This window comes from Camelus bactrianus, chromosome 11 (genome assembly GCF_048773025.1).
Source record: "Camelus bactrianus isolate YW-2024 breed Bactrian camel chromosome 11, ASM4877302v1, whole genome shotgun sequence".
Lineage (NCBI taxonomy): Eukaryota > Metazoa > Chordata > Mammalia > Artiodactyla > Camelidae > Camelus > Camelus bactrianus.
Window position 1 is genome coordinate 24,080,215 of NC_133549.1, and position 19,751 is coordinate 24,099,965.

The 19,751-nt window shown below is 43.2% G+C and overlaps 2 protein-coding genes across 13 annotated transcripts in view; both read right to left on the reverse strand.

The window, feature by feature from the left end:
• BUB3 (BUB3 mitotic checkpoint protein) overlaps nucleotides 1-13,228 on the reverse strand; it is a 105,624-nt gene extending 92,396 nt beyond the window's left edge. For 6 of the 12 annotated variants that reach the window (XR_012510086.1, XR_012510084.1, XR_012510085.1 and 3 more), the window contains exons 1-7: nucleotides 13,081-13,228; nucleotides 12,427-12,621; nucleotides 11,793-11,862; nucleotides 9,873-10,024; nucleotides 7,193-7,351; nucleotides 5,299-5,476; nucleotides 4,822-5,038 (exon numbers count right to left, since the gene is read on the reverse strand). Coding sequence is in view for 3 of the 12 variants with exons in the window: in XM_045515197.2 (XP_045371153.1) it covers nucleotides 3,818-3,833; nucleotides 4,822-5,038; nucleotides 5,299-5,476; nucleotides 7,193-7,351; nucleotides 9,873-10,024; nucleotides 11,793-11,862; nucleotides 12,427-12,621 (987 nt within the window). In the remaining 9 variants the exon portion in view is untranslated. The other 6 variants (XM_010952933.3, XM_045515197.2, XR_012510087.1 and 3 more) reach the window with 6 other exon arrangements.
• A 3,637-nt stretch (nucleotides 13,229-16,865) lies between these two features.
• The window catches only part of HMX2 (H6 family homeobox 2), an 8,363-nt gene continuing 5,477 nt past the window's right edge, over nucleotides 16,866-19,751 (reverse strand). The window contains exons 2-3 of the mRNA XM_074373441.1: nucleotides 18,862-19,130; nucleotides 16,866-17,953 (exon numbers count right to left, since the gene is read on the reverse strand). Coding sequence (XP_074229542.1) covers nucleotides 17,400-17,953; nucleotides 18,862-19,129 — 822 coding nt within the window. The 5' untranslated portion in view covers nucleotide 19,130 and the 3' untranslated portion in view covers nucleotides 16,866-17,399. The remainder of the gene's footprint in view (nucleotides 17,954-18,861; nucleotides 19,131-19,751) is intronic.

The following is a 19,751-nucleotide window of genomic DNA, read 5'->3' on the forward strand; positions in this document are numbered from 1 at the left end:
GTGACTCCTTTACTGCTAGATTCGCTTTACTACGGTGGTCTGGAACTGAACCTGTAATACCTCTGAAGCCTGCCCGTATGGATATACCTCATGGGCATAAAGGCATAAATAAATGAGCACAATACTTCTAAGAATGCAAAATGCAGATGTGGTGAGAGAGGGGTACAAATAATGCTCCAAGTATGGCAATGTTTTATTTTTAAATGAAGGGAAGAAACTATGACAAAATATTAACATTTTAAAATCTGGATGGTGAGTTTATAGGTGTGATTCTTTTAGTCTTTTCTGAATATTTGAAATAGTTCATAAATGTTTTTAAAAAGACAAATATATTGACAAACGTTAACAGCAAGGAATCCCACAGATATATGAGAACTACATTAATTAATGAAAAAGAAAAGAGCTTGAAAAGGTAGCTAATAACTGAGAGCAATGAATTGATTATTTTTCATCCTAAGAAAGGATCTGCTATTCAATGACTGTGTCAGGTGCACCCTAAGGAACATACACTCATTTATAACTCCATGAGCTAGGTGTTACCTTCACTTTACAGATGAGTAAACTGCTACTCAGAAATTAACTTAGCCAGTGATGCAATGAATTAAGCAGCAAAGTTGAGATTCAAAGACAAGTTCAATGGCTAGACAGACTTCAAGGTTCAGGCTGGCTCATGTGGATTTCTCCCAGAACTAAGCGGTTCCCTCAGAACTAACATACCTTTAAGTTTAACATGGTGGAACCCAGAACCAGATACTGCTGCCACCAGAACATTCTCATCTACCTGTCAGAATTCCCAGTGAAGGTCAGCTCCACTCCCATTCTTCTAAGAGCAACTTGACAGTCAGCAGTCCCTTCTTGGTTATTTGCAGGCCTTGGAAGAGGCATACCCTCTCACAAAGTGAATGAAGGGCTACTCTGAGCAATGGGGCGCACTGGAGGATCTAGGCCACAGCATGATAAAAAGAGCAAGACTTTTTAAAGTTTTGTGTGGTATAGAGCAATTTTCCAAATTAGAGATGGCATTCTGTTATAACATCAGTTCAGGAGGCCAAAACCAGAATTTCCTTAAAAAAAAAAAAAAAGAAGAAAGGAAGGAAACTGATGTATCACGTGTACAAAGGGCAAGCAATGTTTTATGCAACTTTCTCTGTTGTACATACTGTATTGACCTGTGTGTGTTCTAGACCATGGTTCAAATGTATCTTACTTGGGTCACAACTAAAAGGTTTGAAAGGCACTGCTCCAGAAGATGGAGGGTTTAGGGCAGAGACTGAAGCTGCTGCACTCCCCCAGATGGGTGGAAGGGACCCTTTAAGGTAGTGGGATAAAAGCAGTAGGAAAAGAAGAAAGATAAACAGAAGAGACACTTTAAAATAGAGAAGAGAATCCGGGTAAGGGAAAACAATGAAAACCAGTATTACACCTGTGTCATTTGGGGGGACAGGTGGCTATAATCACAAACAGGCCAACTGTGAAGAAGAGCAGTTAAGAGGTCCGTAGAGGAGGCAGGGAGACTCGCTTAGGGTGAGATACACTTGGTTTCAAGAGACAAGAGGACACCCAGAAAGAACTACAAAAAAAGCTCTCCCACACCATGAGCTCAAAAACAGGTCCCGCACGTTGCTTTCATTTAGTCACCTTTTACCACACTATATTAATTCTCTTTCAGTTAAACAATGTTTTAAATTTATGCTCTGTCCTCAACCAAGTGGTTATGACTTTAAAACGCACATAATCACACTAAAGAACCAAACCCATCAGTTAGTCTCTGGCTATTACATTATTTACCATCCCAAGGGCTTCACTCTGATTTAGTATTTGATGGATAAGTACAGACGGGCCTGTCATCTGGCTGTACGTACCCTGCCTGCATCAGCACCGGGCTCCATGAGCTGCAGGAGCTCCACCGCTAGCACTACTAGGGGAGAGTCGTGCCAAAGGAACCCCGTCAGCTGCCCCGCAGTCTGTGCCCGTCCTGTGAAGCTGCACAGTTGGCTCGAGGGCCCTGCTGACCCAGCAAGCAGGCACTAGGGAAATGGCAGAACTCCAACAGATCACTTTATCCAAGACTCAAGCCCCAAAGTACATCAGAATAGACATAATTAAATAAGGCAGTGTGGACCTAAAGGTACAATGTCATCCCCACCAGGCCCTTGATGAAGGGAGTTTTGCTTTACAGAAGCCTTTTTATGAAGTAAATTACATTAATTACCAACATTTAAAAACATCCAACATTTAAGGGTTCTGAATCTCTGATTTATTAGACAGCATGGAAATAACAGGTTTAGGTTATTTTACAAAAAGAGCTCACGCTGCTCATACACAGCAACTGGGCTGGCTGGGGGCAGAAACAGTTCTTCAGACTACTGCACGAGGACAGACTCTCATCCTACATAAGTCAGTACGAAAGGACACACAGACAAGTTTTTTGTAAGACAGAAAACAGAGAAATCCACATACTAGATAACGTGTCCACAATGACTATAACGCATCCCTTAGGGGAAAAGCATGTATTTTGTAGGAAGTAAAACAAAGCTTTCCATAGAGAAATCACTTTCACGAGATGGTTAGGTGGACCTGCAATGAAGAAAATACATTTCAAAAGATGGGTTCAGACTTAACACTGAGTTTTCACTGAAATACTTCAAAAATAAAAAGATGACCTTTCTCTGCATCAAAAGAATTTTTTAAAAATATATCATGGATAAAATAAACTTCAGCAGAGGTCCAAGTCCCATTCAGAAACATACATTTGCAAATAATGTAAATAAAAACCAAAAAGTGTGGCAACAAAAATACTGCTGGAACTCCCCAGAACAGGCCAAGCTAAGTTCGTGTTCTGCTTCAGGGCATTACATTGAAATGAATCTCATTCTCACTGTAATTTTTTTTCTTTTTAACCTTAATCACCAGCGGCTGGGCAACTGAAATGGACATGAGAACTATATAAATGTCAGAGAAATATGTAAACCTCATTAATGTTTCCAAAAATTCATTTAGAGATAGAAACAGGTCCAAATAGATGCCTGTCTAAATGTACTGCAATTACGTTACAATTATTTTTCCAAATACACAGATATGCTCTGTCTTTTCTCAGCACGTTACTGACTCAAACAATTTGCCCTTCTGGGATCAATTGTTTGCTAATAAATAATTGTTTACAGTCACAAAATGATGTTAGGAGGTTTTCTTATTAGTTTTCCTTCTGCACCCTAATAAGATTGAAAACGAGCTGATTCCCCAGAGTCTAACCTTAACCTCGCTTTGTTTCACAGCCCAGGAAATGATGACCCATCTGCTTCAGAAAATAATGGACAGCCAAGAGGAAATATTGTTTAATTGTAGATTAACCTCCTCGTGAGGTAGTCTGAAGCAGCTTTAGAATTAGCAACTACAACCAGCAAGAGAAACAAATGGCTCAAGAGCCTTTTTCTCTACCATTTAAGGTCCAGAAAGAATGCAAAGGGTTTTTTTTTTAACTACCTATATCTATTCACATTTATTTCCACAATGGAAACAAAAAAAAAACATCAAAGTCAAAAATGGTTTTTTCCCAAAACTGCAGTCACTCAGCTTCGATTCTGTTTGCCCGAATACCTTCAAATGCAGCAAATCATCAAATCATCTCATGCACTAAAGAAAGTGTTCTTTTAAAAAAAATTTGTTTTAATAAAAACCTCTTTTCCATTATTTTCAGGTTCTTATAATATTAAAATTAAAATTTTTTCCCCAGTTTGTTAATAGTAATAAATCCACCATTGGGGAGTATGAATTGTTTTATTATCATCAACATGGCACTTAAGTAAATGAAATCTTGTCAAGTATATGGTGACCTACAAGTTCAAAAGAAAAAAAGAACAGCATGAGATCAAAATGGCCGGCCAGGACAAGAGATACAAAAGTGAGAGATTAAATGCAAACACAGCCCTTTATCCAACAGGCTTCACATGCTAAGTCTTTTCTAAAGTCAAACCTGTAAAAGTATACATGGTATTGAATAATTAACACTCTGCCCCCTCTCAGGGACTCAACCAATTCAACAAGGGCACTATACCATTTTAATTCAGAAAAGTATAGGAATCCTGAAAACATTCAGTTATTCCATACATATTTACTGAGGACTTCCTTCCAGGGCCTGAGAGAGGGACAAGGAATAGGACAAAGACACTTGGGGCTGGTATTTTATGGTTAAACAAGTGCTGAAGGATCAGGTTTCCCTTAAGCCTGGTGCAGGTAATTAAGGAAAAAGCTTTGTCCTACGTAACAAAAAAATGTAAATGGTCCCTTCTCTGTCAACAGTTACAACCAAGAGCTAAAGACATCTATGAAAATTTCAAAACTAAGGAAATCTGCTATTCCAGGCAAGGCCATATTACTGAATTTTCAGTAAGACCTGAAGGTCATTTATTTTGTGTAAGTATTAAAGAAACAAGCTCTGTAGAGAGGAAAGATTTTTGGCAGTTCAAATTCTTAAATATCTTAAATAGAATTTGCTAAAATAAATTATTCTTGAATTCCTCAACTTAATTTTGAAGCAATGAGCTCGTAATAACTCCAGAGATTCAAATAATAGTGTCTATTCAAGAAGAATGAGAGTTTGACATTCTTCTCTACAAAACAACTAGGCACAATTTTATCCATCAGACGTCTATCAACCTACGGATATTGAAAGCTTGGGAGAACAAGATAAAATCAACTCCAACCCTACAGTCAGCTGTAATATCGAGCAGGCATCAACAGTGCTATTCATGAATTTAGAAAAATTAATAAATCCTGGGTTGAATGCAAGAAAAGGCTCAAATACAGGTGAAGCATACTCACTTGGGCTTTGTTTCTGCATCTGTCACTTGGCGAATGAAGATACCATCTTCGGGATGTTCCGTGTCATCCATTTCATACATATATGATGATGCTATTGCAAGTGTAGTCCCATCATTACTGAAGGCAAGGGATGCAATGCTGGTGGGGTACCGATGGAACTGGCACAGTCGCTTTTTGTTAAATGGATCCCAAATATTTACAAATCCGTCAGAACCACCTGCAAGTAATTACAAAGGAGTCAAAATGGTTCTTTAAAGCAGATACAGAAGCAACCATTATCGTAACAGTTGATTTCAAAGGTCACAAAAGTTTCACTTTCCCCAAGAAGTACTACATCAGATTTTCTTCCCTTAAATATCATAAAAAGCAAGCACAATTTTTTTAAAACTCTGTCCAAGTATAAATGTGCAGTGTTCAACTGATAGCAAAATGATGTTATCTTAACAAGCAGATGTAAGTTAGCATGCCATACTTTACCTGTGGCAAAGGTATTGTGGATGTTATGAAAAGAAATGGCATTGACTGGGTAAATCTGCTCAATATTATTTTCTTTTAGTCTGTGACACTTGAAGGCATACTTCTTCTTCTGTACCTCAGGGCTTGGGTCCAAGTACTCAACAGCCACTCGGCCTTCAATAGAGCTTAGTACATAACCCTACCAAAGGGGAATCAGAGGACAAAAATGGTAATTCCAGCTTCCAAAACAAGGCATGAATTCCTAAATTCAACCCACACTAAAGAAAAATGACTATTTTTGAAATGAAAAGAGAATACAACTAGATTTTAACCAAGTGTTTAAGCTGTGCTAATACAGGTAAGATCATTCCAAAAGTTTAAGAACACTTATACCTATTTAAAATAAAAATAAAAATAAGGCTAACATCACTTGTTTTCTTCATTCTACCAGTACCCTGCACACTGCAATCAAAAAATGTCTAGTTATTTTGTCAAACCTCAACAAGAATTTTAAAATGTTTCAGTATCGTTTATTTGTTGTCCTGTCCAAAGGCGGAGTCAAATTCGTTTCATCATTTGGAACATATTATTCTTTGTTCTATGCCTCCTCACCTCTAGCAACCCTAAGAATTGTGCCTCCTTCAGTGGGGGTGTATCAACAACTCAAATCAACTGGAAAACCAGCTGTCTATCTCAGTCATCCTGCCTCCTGCATTTAACTACAGCAAGTTGAGTTTGCACACAAACAACACAGATTATCAGCAATGTTCAAAAGTGGTTTATAATTTCAAACCTTTCCTCATCTTTCCTTGAAATAACATGTCAAACAAAGTAAGAGATGGTAAATATAAAAATCTATGTTTTCTTTTTTTTTTTAATTCTTCAAGGTACAGAAAAAGCTTTATTCCTGAAAAACTATTTATGGAGGGAAAAAACATCAGTATGTTACTTTTAGTTAAACTTCCATTATAAACTGGAGATAAACTCTGACAGAAAACTTTAGATCTAAGATGTAATAATATTCATAAATGCAAGCATATTTTAATCAGAAACTTAAATCTCTAAAGTTTCCCATAACTGTGATTCCTTATCTTCCATGGAAACTTACAGTATCCTGAGAAAAAGAGCTGTGATCACCATGTGAGGTACTAGCCTTTTGAGATAAAGGGCTGAGAATAACTGACATAACTGCTTCAAGCTGCACAAGCCCTGAAGGGCAGCCGTAAGATTCCAAAGAGATCTGATGTCTTTAATGACTTCTCCTCATGTAAGATTCCTATAGCAGCTGACCCCGCCACCAACTCCCCTTCGAACTTTAAGGATTTGGCGGGGGAAAGGGGCACACTAATAAACTGTCATCTCATTTAGGAATGATGATGGAAGACTGACCCACTCCGTTCATCAAGAGGTAGTCATTATATGAGGGACAATGCCTCTGTAACACCAGCAGCATTCTTTAAAAAAAAAAATCTAAGTTCTACTATCACACTGGCTAAAGAACTCTATTAGCATTAGGGTTAACAAAGAGGGGGATAAAGGGAATTGCAAATTCCGTAATCCTAAATTGTCAGATGTAAATTTGAATTCATTGGTTTATAAATTAAAATACCTGCAAAACTCTCTTTGATTACTGCATACCTGTCACGTATCCTGGACTAGGATCACTAAGGAATCAGAAAACCTCTATTCAAACCACTGGCAGATTACTTAACCCCTCTGCACATCAAAGCCTTCTGTAAAATTGAGTTAACATACTACCTTTTAACACAAGGCTGTCGAAAATACACCTAACAGCAGATTCTAAATCACTGCTCAAAAAAGGACAGAAAGCTTTAAAAGGCAGTAACTAAATCACTATTACACAGTAAGATCATATTATTTTCAAATTCCAAAAGTGTTGGTGGGGGGTCAGTACCTGCTTGTTTGGAAATGCTCGGATGCAGCGCGTCTGGTACTTCAGGCTGGACTCCCGGCGCTGCTGCACGTAGCCCATGTTCCGTAAGTCCCACACCAACACCCTACGGCCTGCAGTGCCCACAATCAGCCGGTCTCCAGACACTGAGAGGGTATACACCTTTCAAGAAAGACCAAAACTTGCTAAAAATCATCTACTTGCCTAAAAATGGCATTTGGCCCCAAAATAAAGTCCATCAATCATGAAACCATAAAAAAGTTACTTAATCAGGTTCAAAGACAGTTAAATACAGTTATACAAACCAAGTAACCAGCAAAAAACAATAAACCCAATATATTCTTAACACTTAACCATGTATCACATTAATGTACGTTCGAATTAATTCTCTCAAAACATCTTTGAAGACAATTCTGTTACTAAAACAAATTATTAAATAATTTTTACAGCCCTCTTATTCATTTAGTGACAACATAAAAGTGTAAAAAAAAACACACTCAAAAAGGAAACAATAAAGGCATAAAAACAACTCAAGACATCTTTCAATGGGCTTCTGGCTTTTCATAAAACAATCATTTTCAAAGTTATTTTTCTATGACCACCTTTTGGAATGAGATTTCATGTTCTAACTCTAAAAAGCTTGACTTTCCCAGCTGTCACGCTGAATAAACAGGCCTTTCCAGGAAGAATGGGAGAGACAGCTCTCATTAATTAGCTGCTTAGGTGCTTTTGGTGGCATACGAACTCAAAATTAAAAGACAAGGATAGTGGTCTGGCATATGACAAAGCAAATTATTGTGCCCTGACGTCATACTAAACACTCAAGACATAGCGATCTTAAGGGAAAATTTAAAAAACATTTTATCCCCTAAAAGCATCTATTTTTTTTCTCATAATTCTTCTTCTTCAATATTAAAACAACTTCCACAAAAAATTCCTTTACAATAAATCACAAAATTTCCTGCAAGCAAGCATTTAAAGTGACTTATTTTCAAACAGTATTTGGGGACTGAATACAGTAGCAAATTCATGAAAATGGCGGCAAAATGTATTTTCCTGATCACGTTAAATCATTTTTTTATAACTAGACTTCAAGTATATAATTGCACTCTGATCATTACTTTCAATTAATAAGCAACTCTAATTTAATCTAATTTAATATTTTAAAACCTGAAGAATCACTATAAAAAATGAAGAAGCCCCATGATATGTAAGACACCTCTTTAACATTCAGTAATTAAACCATATGGTTAATAATCACTAATATGTTAACTCCATACTACCAGCCAAAAATAAAAAATTAGGTTTAACAATGTAACGATCTGATAGCCTCTTCAATCTGGCCTTAAAGTTCAACAACTAATCTGACCAACAGAAAAACAAGGAATTTAAAAGATTCAAAATAGTAGGTTTAATGTAAGAGTATTTAAATAAGAAAAATATTAAGATTTACCACATTTTAGTCAGAAAACATGATGTTGGCAGAAAAACAGAAATTAACCTAAGATATATGAAACACCGAATTTAAAAAACACAGAATCCAGAAAGAGATCAATTTATAACAGTACAATCAAAATGGGAATTTTTTCTTAAATCTTTACTATACAGGTGACACACAAGCTTCTAACAGTGCTTTCTATCCCCATGGATCGTAAATCAAGTAAAAACACTGTCATGCTACTGACTAGGTATATACATTTATCAAAGACAGTATTAAAAAAAGTGACATAATGAACCTTGCTGAACCAATAAGCAGCTTGATTCAGTGTGGCTGTCCATTACATGATATTCTGTCAGCAATTTATCACAGCTCTTAACATGTTACATACAACCATAAATCAAAACTAGAAACAATGCAATTATTTTATTCTGAACAAAGGTCTTGCCAGGAGTAGATTCGACTGTGATGTGACAAAAATAATGGCTCTTTGGATGCACTACAGTATATAATGATGGCTAACAGGAACTGAATAGTGTATTTACACTGAGGAAATAGACTCAAGTGAGGAATACTTTTAAACTGCTAAAACAATCAATCTTTAAAATTAACTACCACCTGATAAAGTCTGATGAGGATACAGCCAAGAATGCTCAATTACACTTTCACTGTACAGATCAAAAGGTTAGAATAATACACAAAGTTTCAGCTTTAAGAAGCCTCGTTCACTTGAGCCTTCAAACTACGTGTCAGTTTTTAAAATAAATAAATGGTAAAAGTCAGAGAACACAGGACACCTTTTTTCACTAAATTTCAAATGATAACCCTTTCCACCCTCTTAACAGTCAACTCAAAAGAAACCTCAGGTCATAAGAGAAAATGAGTGATGCTCTATCCCACTTCCTGGCTCAGGCACGTCAAACCCAATTTAAGGCAATTGAACAGTCTTTGCTAAACGACTTCTCTGAGAAGTTGTTTCTAGGTTCTGGGATTTAAAGCATTAACAATACACGTAAGTGGGTTTATTTAAATTAGTGCTATCCAGTACAAATGTGACAGCTGACAGAAAAAAGTTGACCAAAATACCAAAACTAATTGTCCTTCACATCAAAATACTTCTAATTTAGTTGAGTTTGAAATAGACTCATCAACTCTCAACCTTTAAATTCAACATCACATTCAAACATTTATTATGTCAAATCACCCCAAGGACCATAATTCCTGTTATGAATATAAAGAGCCTACCTTTTCAGGCTGAGAGAAGGTCCCAGCATTACAAGGGGTTCTGGGATCCCACAATTTAACTGTCTGATCCCAACTCCCAGTAACCATCACATTCACTTCTGGACAATATTCAACACATCTGATAGGGGCATCATGGGTTCCAACAAGATTTTCTGTAGGGAAAAAACAAACCAACAAACAACGTCTAGCTTTACTAAACAAAGATTCCTCAAGTGAACAACAGAAGGAAACATTCATTCTACTGTAATGAATCTGTTTCCACCAACTCGATAGAAATATCTACACAAAGAAAATTTCTCCATGACTACAAAAAGTCATCCATTCATTTCTATTCACCTTACAGGGCATAGTTTGATTCACTGGCATGGTACATACCAAAGGCTGACTTGAATTTCAGACTACAGTAGGTGGCATATCTGTTATTTTCCTCACTTAATTCTAGATTCCTTCAAATCAGGAATCCTGTTTATCTCTATAGTTCTGACTGTATCTACTGCATGTCCTGATACATGGTAAGTACTCAAGAAATACCTGTTGAATGAAAAAAATGAGTGGAGAACTCTGGTCATATGGATCTGGATAAAACTTATTGCATTAGGCTGAGGTTACCACTTATTTAAATGGTAACAGGATTATTTGAGAGCTGCAGATGAGGAAGGTAGGGAGTTTTATGATTAATTCCCTTGGTTTTCAGGGTGGGTCAAATTTCCAATACACAATTTCTCTCCTTTCAATTTCAACTCTCCACATTATCTCATTCATTTATTCAATTAATATCTACCGATGTCTACTGACGTCCCAGAATTTATACTACTTGCTAAGGATACCACAAAGAGCAATATGGGGTCCTGACCCTCAAATAGGAAAACTACCTGTTTAAAAATGTACTTAAGAAAAAAAAAGCATCTCATAAAGTTCAGCAATGGACCTTCTGAGAATAAACAGCTAACCCCCTTACTTATGGTCTCCAGCATCAAAAGTCTTTGTTGGCTTTACAGTGTTTTTTTTTCTCCCAAGTTTTTAAACAAATACGACCTAAACCTGGAAGCTAACTTACTATGTAGAATAAGCTATGCGCAAACACAATCAAACATCTGCAGTTATAAGTTACAAGACAAAATGGCTTTCATGCAAAAGCCTCTTCTGCCTCAGTTCTTTTTTCCCTTGACGAGCTACTGTGTCTATCTATCCAACCTCCCACCGTCCAACTCATCCTCATTTAGTCATATTTCTGTGCCTTGTCATGTCTTTCAAGTACATCTCTATCTAATGTGTGCATATAACAAACAAAACAGAACAAAAAACTCCACTAGAGAGCTCTGTGTATTTGGGTTCCACTCCAATCTCTGCTCTGCTCCAAAGTCACCATAAAAATTTGGGTAAGTCATTTCATATCTCTAAGAAATTAACTAATAGAAAATGTGTCATCTTGTTATTCATCTAATAAATGCAACTGAAAGTATACTCTATGCTAATCAATTATACAAGCAGGGTTAACACGGTACCCAGAAGGATAGGCTATTTTATAATGTTATATTTTTAAAAACCTGTTTTTCTTCAGTCTAAACTAAATTTCCTTCTGAAAAGAGAACTCTGAAACATCAGCACTCTCCTGGAAATCCTACTGAAAGGCACACCACTGCAGGATCCAGTCCACTTTTGAGGACAAGGGAAAGGGCAAATACTTAAGTGCTACTCCTTTGCATGGAGATCACAATGAGTTTTACTGACAAAATGCACGCATATTTTGTGATCTTAACTTAATGGTATCATTTAAACAAAAAGTCCTGAATTCAAGCCACTTTTATATGTAAGCAACTGAGGAACCAAGCAATTCAGAAACTACTCTTCCTAAATAAACATTTATAAGTAAGCACTAGCTAAGAAAACAATAAACAGGTAAAAATGTGACTATGTTACCTTGATCAGTGTTCAAATCATGCATTTTCAACTGATGGTCTAATCCCCCACTCCAGGCATGCGTTGGATCCTACAAAATGAAGTTTCAAGTCATTTAAAACTTAGAGCTTTACAAAGTGTTTTAAAACTCCTGTTTCTAAAGCCAACTGTTCAGTTTATGCTTAGGGCTCAGCTATGCACTGTAAACAAACAAAAAACACAGAAAATAAAGCAAATAAGTGGCCAAGGAAACTACTATGTCAGCAAATAAGGAAGAACTGTTCACCACATTGGCTGTGAGTAAACAGGCATTCCCATTCACTAGCAAACCAACCTTTCTTTCAGTCAGGCAGCCAAATTTTACTGTCTTGTGAGTTTCAAATACATTACGTCCAGAAAGTTTGCAGGGTTATTCCATTAGAATCCAAGGGGAGACTGAATTTCCGACGTTTGCACGTCCCCAGAGTCAAAACACAAACAAAACAAAACCAAACCCAAAAAACAGTACCTGGGGCTCAAGGTAAGTGGTGGGGGTGGGGAGCTGTCCAAATATCTCCACCGACAAAACCCGCTGCCCAACGCTGGAAAAGGGACGCTACTAACAAGTGATATTGTAAAGTAAAAAGGGGGCGGCACGGAAACGGGAAACACCTACGTAGAAGGCGCAGTCCAGGACGGCGCCGGTGTGCTGGTACTTGAGCCGCATGGAGTTGGCCGGCACATCGTAGAGGCGCACGGACGTGTCCCACGAGGAGACCAACAGGAACTGGGAGGTGTTGGGGCTGAACTTCACCGAGGAGATGCCGTCCTCGGGTGGCTGGTTCAGCTTGAACTCGTTAGAACCGGTCATCTACGGAACAAGCGCCCAGTGAGAGTCCCCAAGGGTCCAGGGTCGGGGTGCGAGACTGGCAGATGGCCGGGTAGTGGGGGGACACGTGGACGAGGGACCTAGGAAAGGCCGGAGACACGGCCTCTGAGCCTGCGGAAAGCCGGCGCGCCCGCCACGGTCGGGCCTCACCACCCCCCCCCCCGGCCCCACCGCAGCCGCCGCTCCTCCTAAGTGCCCCAACCGGCCCGGCCCGCGCCGCCACACCCCCGACTCCAGCCTCCAGTCTGGCCTGCCGCATCCCTCCCTGCCGCGGGCTCCTGCACCCCGGCCTCTCCCCTGAGGCCTGGCGCCCCAGAGGCTCCTAAAATAAAGGAAAAGTAATAGAAGCGAAACCGGTTCCTGGCCGACGGCTCCGCCAGCTCCAGGCCCGGGGAAATCCCTAAAGAAGCCGCTTCTGCGCCCGGTCGCTTTTCCCGCTACCTTGGGTTTCCCTCAGAAGCAACTTCGCGGACGCTCACCGACGCTGGCCTCCGCCTAGTTTCCCTCGCCGCACTCGCGGGCCCGGCGAAGGGGGCGGAGAGGAAGCTCCAGCCTATGCCTGCTATTGGCTGATTTCAAACGCCAACGTCTCAGTCTAGGCAGCTGATTGGCCCGCCGGGAGGCCGTGCGTCGGTCAACCCAGGCAACCAGTTCCGGCTCAAAGGCTAACCGCCACTTTTCCGATCACGTGGCCTCGTTTCACCAGCCGGCTGAGGACCCACTCTGGTACTGGACGAGTAAAAACTACAACTCCCAAAGAGCACCGCGCCAGGGCTGCGATACGCCCTCTCCCTCCCGTGTGCAGCACGCTGGGAAATGTAGTCTCGCTGGAGCTGACGCCCTCTGCCTGTCATCTGAACAGTGGGCGGGAAAGATGCTCTCACCAACTCGACTCGGGGCCCCTCCCATCACAGTTAATCTCTCAGACACAAGAACCCATTTTGGTGAGTACTTTCATAGAGCTAAATTATTCTCTCTTTCACTGGACGTGCATATGCCCCTGAAGTTAACCAAAATTGGAGAGAAGGAAATATTTGCTCTAATCAATTGGCTATTCTGCCCTACTTTTTTCTCATTTTCCTGGAGTTTCCACCTATGAACTAGGCTCTCACGTTTCCCAATGTTGTAAGATCTACTGACCTCAGAGAAACTCGTTCTAATTTATGCTATGCTTTATCTCTTCATTCCAGGTTTCTGCAAACATTTATTGAGCACCTAGTGCGTGCTAGGCCTGGTGAGAGGCTGGGAAGATGCATTAATCAGACTAGTTCTTGCACCTGAGGAACTCTTTGTCCAGAAGATTGGACAGACTGGGAAACAAATAATTACTTTGCAGTGTGTTAAAAGCTCAAAAGCTTCTTTTAGACATATGTTCAAGCGGGGTCCTAAAAATGACAGCCACAAGCTTCTCCCCTTCTACCTCAACCCCACCCCAACAACTCCCTAGACTTGGCAGGTTCAGTTTACTCTACTTTCTGTTACTAGAATCCTCCATAAATAGATTCAAGAAGGTTGCTTCCATAATGAGAAATAATTTAATCTTCATGAAAGAAAAGCAATACTTAATTGATAACTAGAATGTTGTGACTCACTCTTGAGTATCAAAACTTCACTGAAAATTTTCAGTTTACCAGTGCTATAACCTCTTTTTCACTGCCTTTTGTGGAAAAAAAATCTTATTTTATTACGTGACTTTGTATGAAGTGAGAGGAAATTGTTGAGGTTAAAATGTTTAATTGTTAAGGTACACTGATAGAAAGTGTTGTTGGTCCTTATGCATTCATCTACACTGACTCACTTGCACTTCTTTTTATGAATCTTGACACAGTGAACACACAGCAACCACCCTTCTGCCCAGTATATTGATGCTATTCCTGCTAAAAGGACAGATTATTGCCCTCCCTCCTCACCAGTCCTCATACTTGGTTCTCTATCTTTTCTTTTTCAACAACTTAATGGCTAGGTTAAGAATTTTAAAGTGCAGTGCCTTGCTTCCATTCTAATTTTGGCTAAATAATTTTATCTCCAAATAATTTTATTTGGTTCCCTCCCCCAGTTGTTTATTTAATTCTACTAGTGTTTCGAGATTCTGAGCATGAATTATCCGCTAATAAAATCTAAGTGTATTTCATTATCCAGTGTGTGCATGATTCAGTCCCTCTGGGCATGCAGTTGCAGCCGGACTCAATTTGAGTTTTAAGAAACCTCAATCTTTTAAATCCAGTTTAGAGCCTAAAGGAGGCTGATGATTTTGCTGATTATTCAAATGAATTGACAGTCTTGAGATAGGAAATCTGGCCACAATGGAGTCTTGAACAACATTTTAAATTCAAATACAAAGTCGTGTGTGTGTGTGTGTGTGTGTATGAAAGTTACCTGTAAGAAAGAGCAATTCCTCAAAACTAATCACACTGTTGGATCACCTTTGATGGCTAATTCTTGGATTAGTAAAAATGTGAAATACCCACTATATGACAAACAAAAAAAGGGTCATCCCTAACATCTTAAGGGCAAAATCACTCTGCTATTAAGTGACTACAGGAAACCAGTTCCTATAAAAGACATAAGCCCAAAAGGATATAGTGACCCAATATTGTTAAAACCGTCATCTCTTTCAAAAAAAAAAAAAAGTAATGTATTGAAATGCAGACAAAAATGATATGGATAAAATATTCCTATACAAGTAGTTCCTTGAAGGCAATTTCTGCATGGAATATTCAAATAGCAACTTGAGAGGAAAACAAAATGTTAAAGCAGGTCATCTGGAAAGAGAGAACTTCATTGAAATAAAATATGTGTACCAAATGAATCAGAAGAAAACAGATCCACTGTCACTTGTTTTCTCTGACTATCCCATATCTAGCATAGCTTAGCAAGTACTAGGGCTCAGTAAATACTGAATTGAACTAAACTGAAATGAAATAAACGCAGTTGTCCATGTAGTATTGGCACTGTGTTCTTGTATCATACTTCTAATGTCATCTTGAAATACGAAATTTAATGTGAGAAGAAAAAAAATATGACCTCAAAATGGACAAGACTCCGGCATTTTAGACTTAATACTGCGAGTCACATACGCGGTTTACAGATACCCTGCATATTTTCACAACATGCAGATAATTTCCGTGCCTCTCGGCCCAAAAAGAGAGGTCTATCATGCAAATGTTTTTCTTCTAGCAGAGGAAATCGGGCTCTCAGCGCTGCTGACTCCCGCACCTTTGCACCAACTAAGGGGCAGTCCGGTGCCGGGGGCAGGAGGACCCGGGAGCTCGCCCCACGTGACACCGAACCGCCCGGCTCCTCTAAATGCAGGCTATCTTTTCCGACGTTTTACAAGAAACAGGTGTCTGCGATCTAATACTGCGAGACTCTGCGATTTGCATGGCACTCGCGCGCGTCTATTCTCTGGGTGCCGCCCCCTCCCAGCCAGGGTTGCAGCCGCAGGTGTTGGGGTGCGGAAGTCCTTGAGCGCGCAGACTGCGCACCAAAGTTCCATTCAGTGCCAGGGGCCACGTGCTTGCCCGCGATCCGGCCACTTAGCGACTCAAATGCAAACAATAAACAACAAAACTGTGGGGAGGAGCCTATGTCTCCCGCGCTTCCTTTGCCTAGTCTCTGGCCTCATCCCTCCTCAGCCGAAGTGCCGCCTTTCCGCCCCCAGTTCCCAGGCAGCGCGGGGCGCCCAACTGTGCCACAGGCTCGACAACTGTGACCGGCTGCCTACCTGTCGCGCCAGGCCGAGGGACTAGCAAAGCGGGCTCTATACCTGGTCCAGGCTGCGCCTTTCCACCTCCCCTGCGCCCTCCGAGAGGAGGCTCATTTCACAGGTTAAACCACGTCTCTCGGCGCCCTGCTGCGGCCAAGCCCAAGGCTCTCCCAGTGCTGGAAAGAAGATCGTTCAGGGAGGCAACCAATTTAGCAGTGAGGCCTGCTACCCATCAGTCTGTGCCTCTCGGTGCAGGCTCAGAAGCTGGATTACGGCCATGGTGCGCCTGAGCCCGCGCCGGGACTATGGGCACTAGCCAGTGGAAGGGGGTGCGGCTCCAGTACACGTGCCACCTAGGCAGGGCCCAGGTCCAGACCTTTAACCTCTGACCCCCGCCCCACCTTCCACGTGGAGCAAGACAGACCTCTTCTGACACACGCCTGCAAACCCTTCCACGAAAAATCGAGAAAACCTGAGCGTTAGCAGAACAACCAATTCCACCAAAGTTAGCAACGATGCTTAAATTTTTTATTTTTTTCTCTTTAAAAATATTTACAGATCTGAAATCTCCCACCCTCCTTTCACCCCTACCCGTCCTCGGGACAAAGGAAACGAAAAGGGGCGTTGAGATCATTGTTCGAAACAGCCAGGGACTGGCTTGGCCGGCCGTGTGTGCATGTGCTTATATACAGGTGTATATATGGGAAAGAGGAGTGTACCTGGCTTGGTGTTTTTCTGATTTCTTTTTCCCAACCACTCAGTATCGATCTGGCGGAAACTCCTTTTCCCACCACCACCCAAGAACATCCCCTCCAAAATGGTTTTCAAAACGTATTGGTTTGTTTTGGGTAGAGAGCAGATGATCTGGCTGGAGGAATGCCGATAAATATCGAAATAATCAAAAACAAAAAGTAGGGCAGAGGCCATAAATAAGAGATAATGAATACACATGGTGTATTTCGTAATATTTCTGGAAACACGCCGCCCCGCTCCGGAGGGGGTAAACCAGCTGGCGCGGAGCTGGCGGGCGAGCGGCGCGGGGCCCGCGGGCGGCTCAGTAATCGAGCTTGTTGTAGAGATTGTAGAGAGGTAAGGCCGAGAGGTTGCTGCCCGGGTAGTAGAGAGGCGCGGGGAAGGCGAGCGAACGCGGCACCGGTACTCGCAGCAGAGAGCTGTCCCGGAACACCAGCGGCATTCCCACCAGAGTCTGCGCCGACGCGTGCGCCATGTTGGCCGCCTCCAGCTCGGCCGAGAGCTGCCGCTTCCACTTGTTGCGGCGATTCTGGAACCAAGTCTTGACCTGGGTTTCGGTGAGCTGCAGGCTGGAGGCAAGGCAGGCGCGCTCCGAGCTGCTCAGGTAGCGCTTCATGTCGAAGGTGGACTCGAGCTGGTACACCTGGCTGCGCGAGAAGACCGTGCGCGTCTTCTTCTTGGCCGCGCCCGCCTGCCGCTCGGCGCCGCCGTCCCGCGGCCGCTCTGGCCCCGGCGAAGGCGAGCCCGCGGGCAAGAGCCTCTCTTTCTCTTCCTTAAAGTCCGGGTGCGAAGAAGAAAGGAAAGGCGTGCGCTCCGAGCTCGCTGGCCCCGCGCCTCCGCTGCCCTTGGGGGTACCTGGGGAGTGAGAACAGGAAGGCCATGGAGTTGGGGAGCCTCAGAGACCCTCAGCTCTCGCAGGGACCAGGGGGTTGGCAGGCGCCAGCAGCCTTGATCCCATCTTCCTTGGTCCCAACCCCTTCCTCTTCTCCCTCTGGTTTAAACCCAAAGCCCAGCATCCGGTCTTTGAGCAGCAACAGGAGAGGGACCCAGTTACTTTGAGTCTAAGGTCTCTGCTCTCAGCTTCGGGAAAGGACATGTGGTAACAGGGGGAGGAGGTTTGGAGGGGGAACATTAGCATGATTTTAAAACGTGATTTTGCCTTGTAATAACAGAGCTGGAAGAGTTCCCCAAGCTTTATAGGGTGGCATCATTTCACAGGCCGTTTGTTCGGAAAAACACGCTAAGGACTAACGCGGGGCTCCCCTTGGTCAGATGTTGTAAAGAGGAACCATCTCTGAAAGGCACCATTGTCAATCATCTTGGAGTGCTAAATCATTCCGAGGAGGAGAGAGAGGGAGAGGTCGAGAGACGGAGCGAGAGAGCGAGAGAAGGAAAAGACGCTGAAAGAGAATGCGGTAGAGACAGCTCAGATCCGACTTCTAGACCTCGTGTGCATAAAGTATCAGATGTGTATAGGGATACTGAGGGCAGAGCCATGTGTGCGGCCGGCCCTGTGCCCAACCCACTGTACACTCTCCCTCCAACCCAACCTCCCCAACCCGCGCCGCGCGACATCTGTGTTCCCGGTTTCTTCCCGAGCGCCCACCGGGCGGGAGAGTCAGCACAGAGCGCGTCACCTCGCCTCGGCCCCGGACCGCGCGCGGCCGCGACTCTGGCCAGAGGGGGTCTGACACGAGAGCCCAGGCACAGCTTCCCTCCCCTAGAGCTTGCTCGCGGCCAACCCGGCGGCGTGAGATCCTTACCCAGGCAAGGAAAGGGGATGGGGGGATGGTGCTTGGGGCCCGGCTCCTTGGGGCCATGCAGGTCTGGGCAGAAGCAGGCGGGTGCCTTCCAGCCGTCGTCCGGCTCCTCCTCCTCCGAGGACACGGACAGGCTACGCTTCCTGGCCGACCAGCCGGCGGGCTCCCGTGGCGCCTCAGAGGGGCCCCCGCCCAGGATGGACTGAATGGTGAAGCTGGAGACGCCGCTGGCCGCCGGACACCCCTTGCCCGCATCTTCCTTGCTGCCCATCCTGGGTTCATAAGAAATCGGAGGAAACCAAGAACTCCCTTTAGAGACGATCTGGGTGTAAGGTGGTGCAGGCAGGCAGGCAGGCGGGGGGGGGGGGGGGGGGGAGGGGAGCCAGGGGGAGGGGGCGGCGAAGCTGGTGAGGCGTCCCCTCCGTGAGGGGACACGCGGGCACGGGACGACTGCGCCGGGGTCCCTGCGCAGCCGATTCTGGGTGCGCCCGCCTAGCCCCGGCGCGAATGCCCTTTCCTTGCCCGCCAGCTCGCCGGGTCTCCCGCGGCGCGGAGGTGGCGCGGCCTTATTTGCATAGAGGTTACCCGGACGCGGCCAATCGCAGCGCCGCCGAGCGGCCCCGGAAAATTTCAAAAAGCCCAAGCTCGGTACGCAGAGCCTGTACTCCCCGGAGCGCGCGAAGAGCCCGTAGGGCATCTACTGTGTCCAGCCAGGGATAGCGTGGACCGAAAGCAGCATAGCTCTTCCACACAGTTTCCTAGCCTCTGTGTTGACTCTGATCGCTGGGACCCCGGTCCTCTCGAGGAGCAGGGGCAGTTCTAGGCTCAGAACTGGAGTGGCCCGATGCCTCCCTTAGGCGACTGGTCCTCTCACCCTCTGAAGGGCTCACACA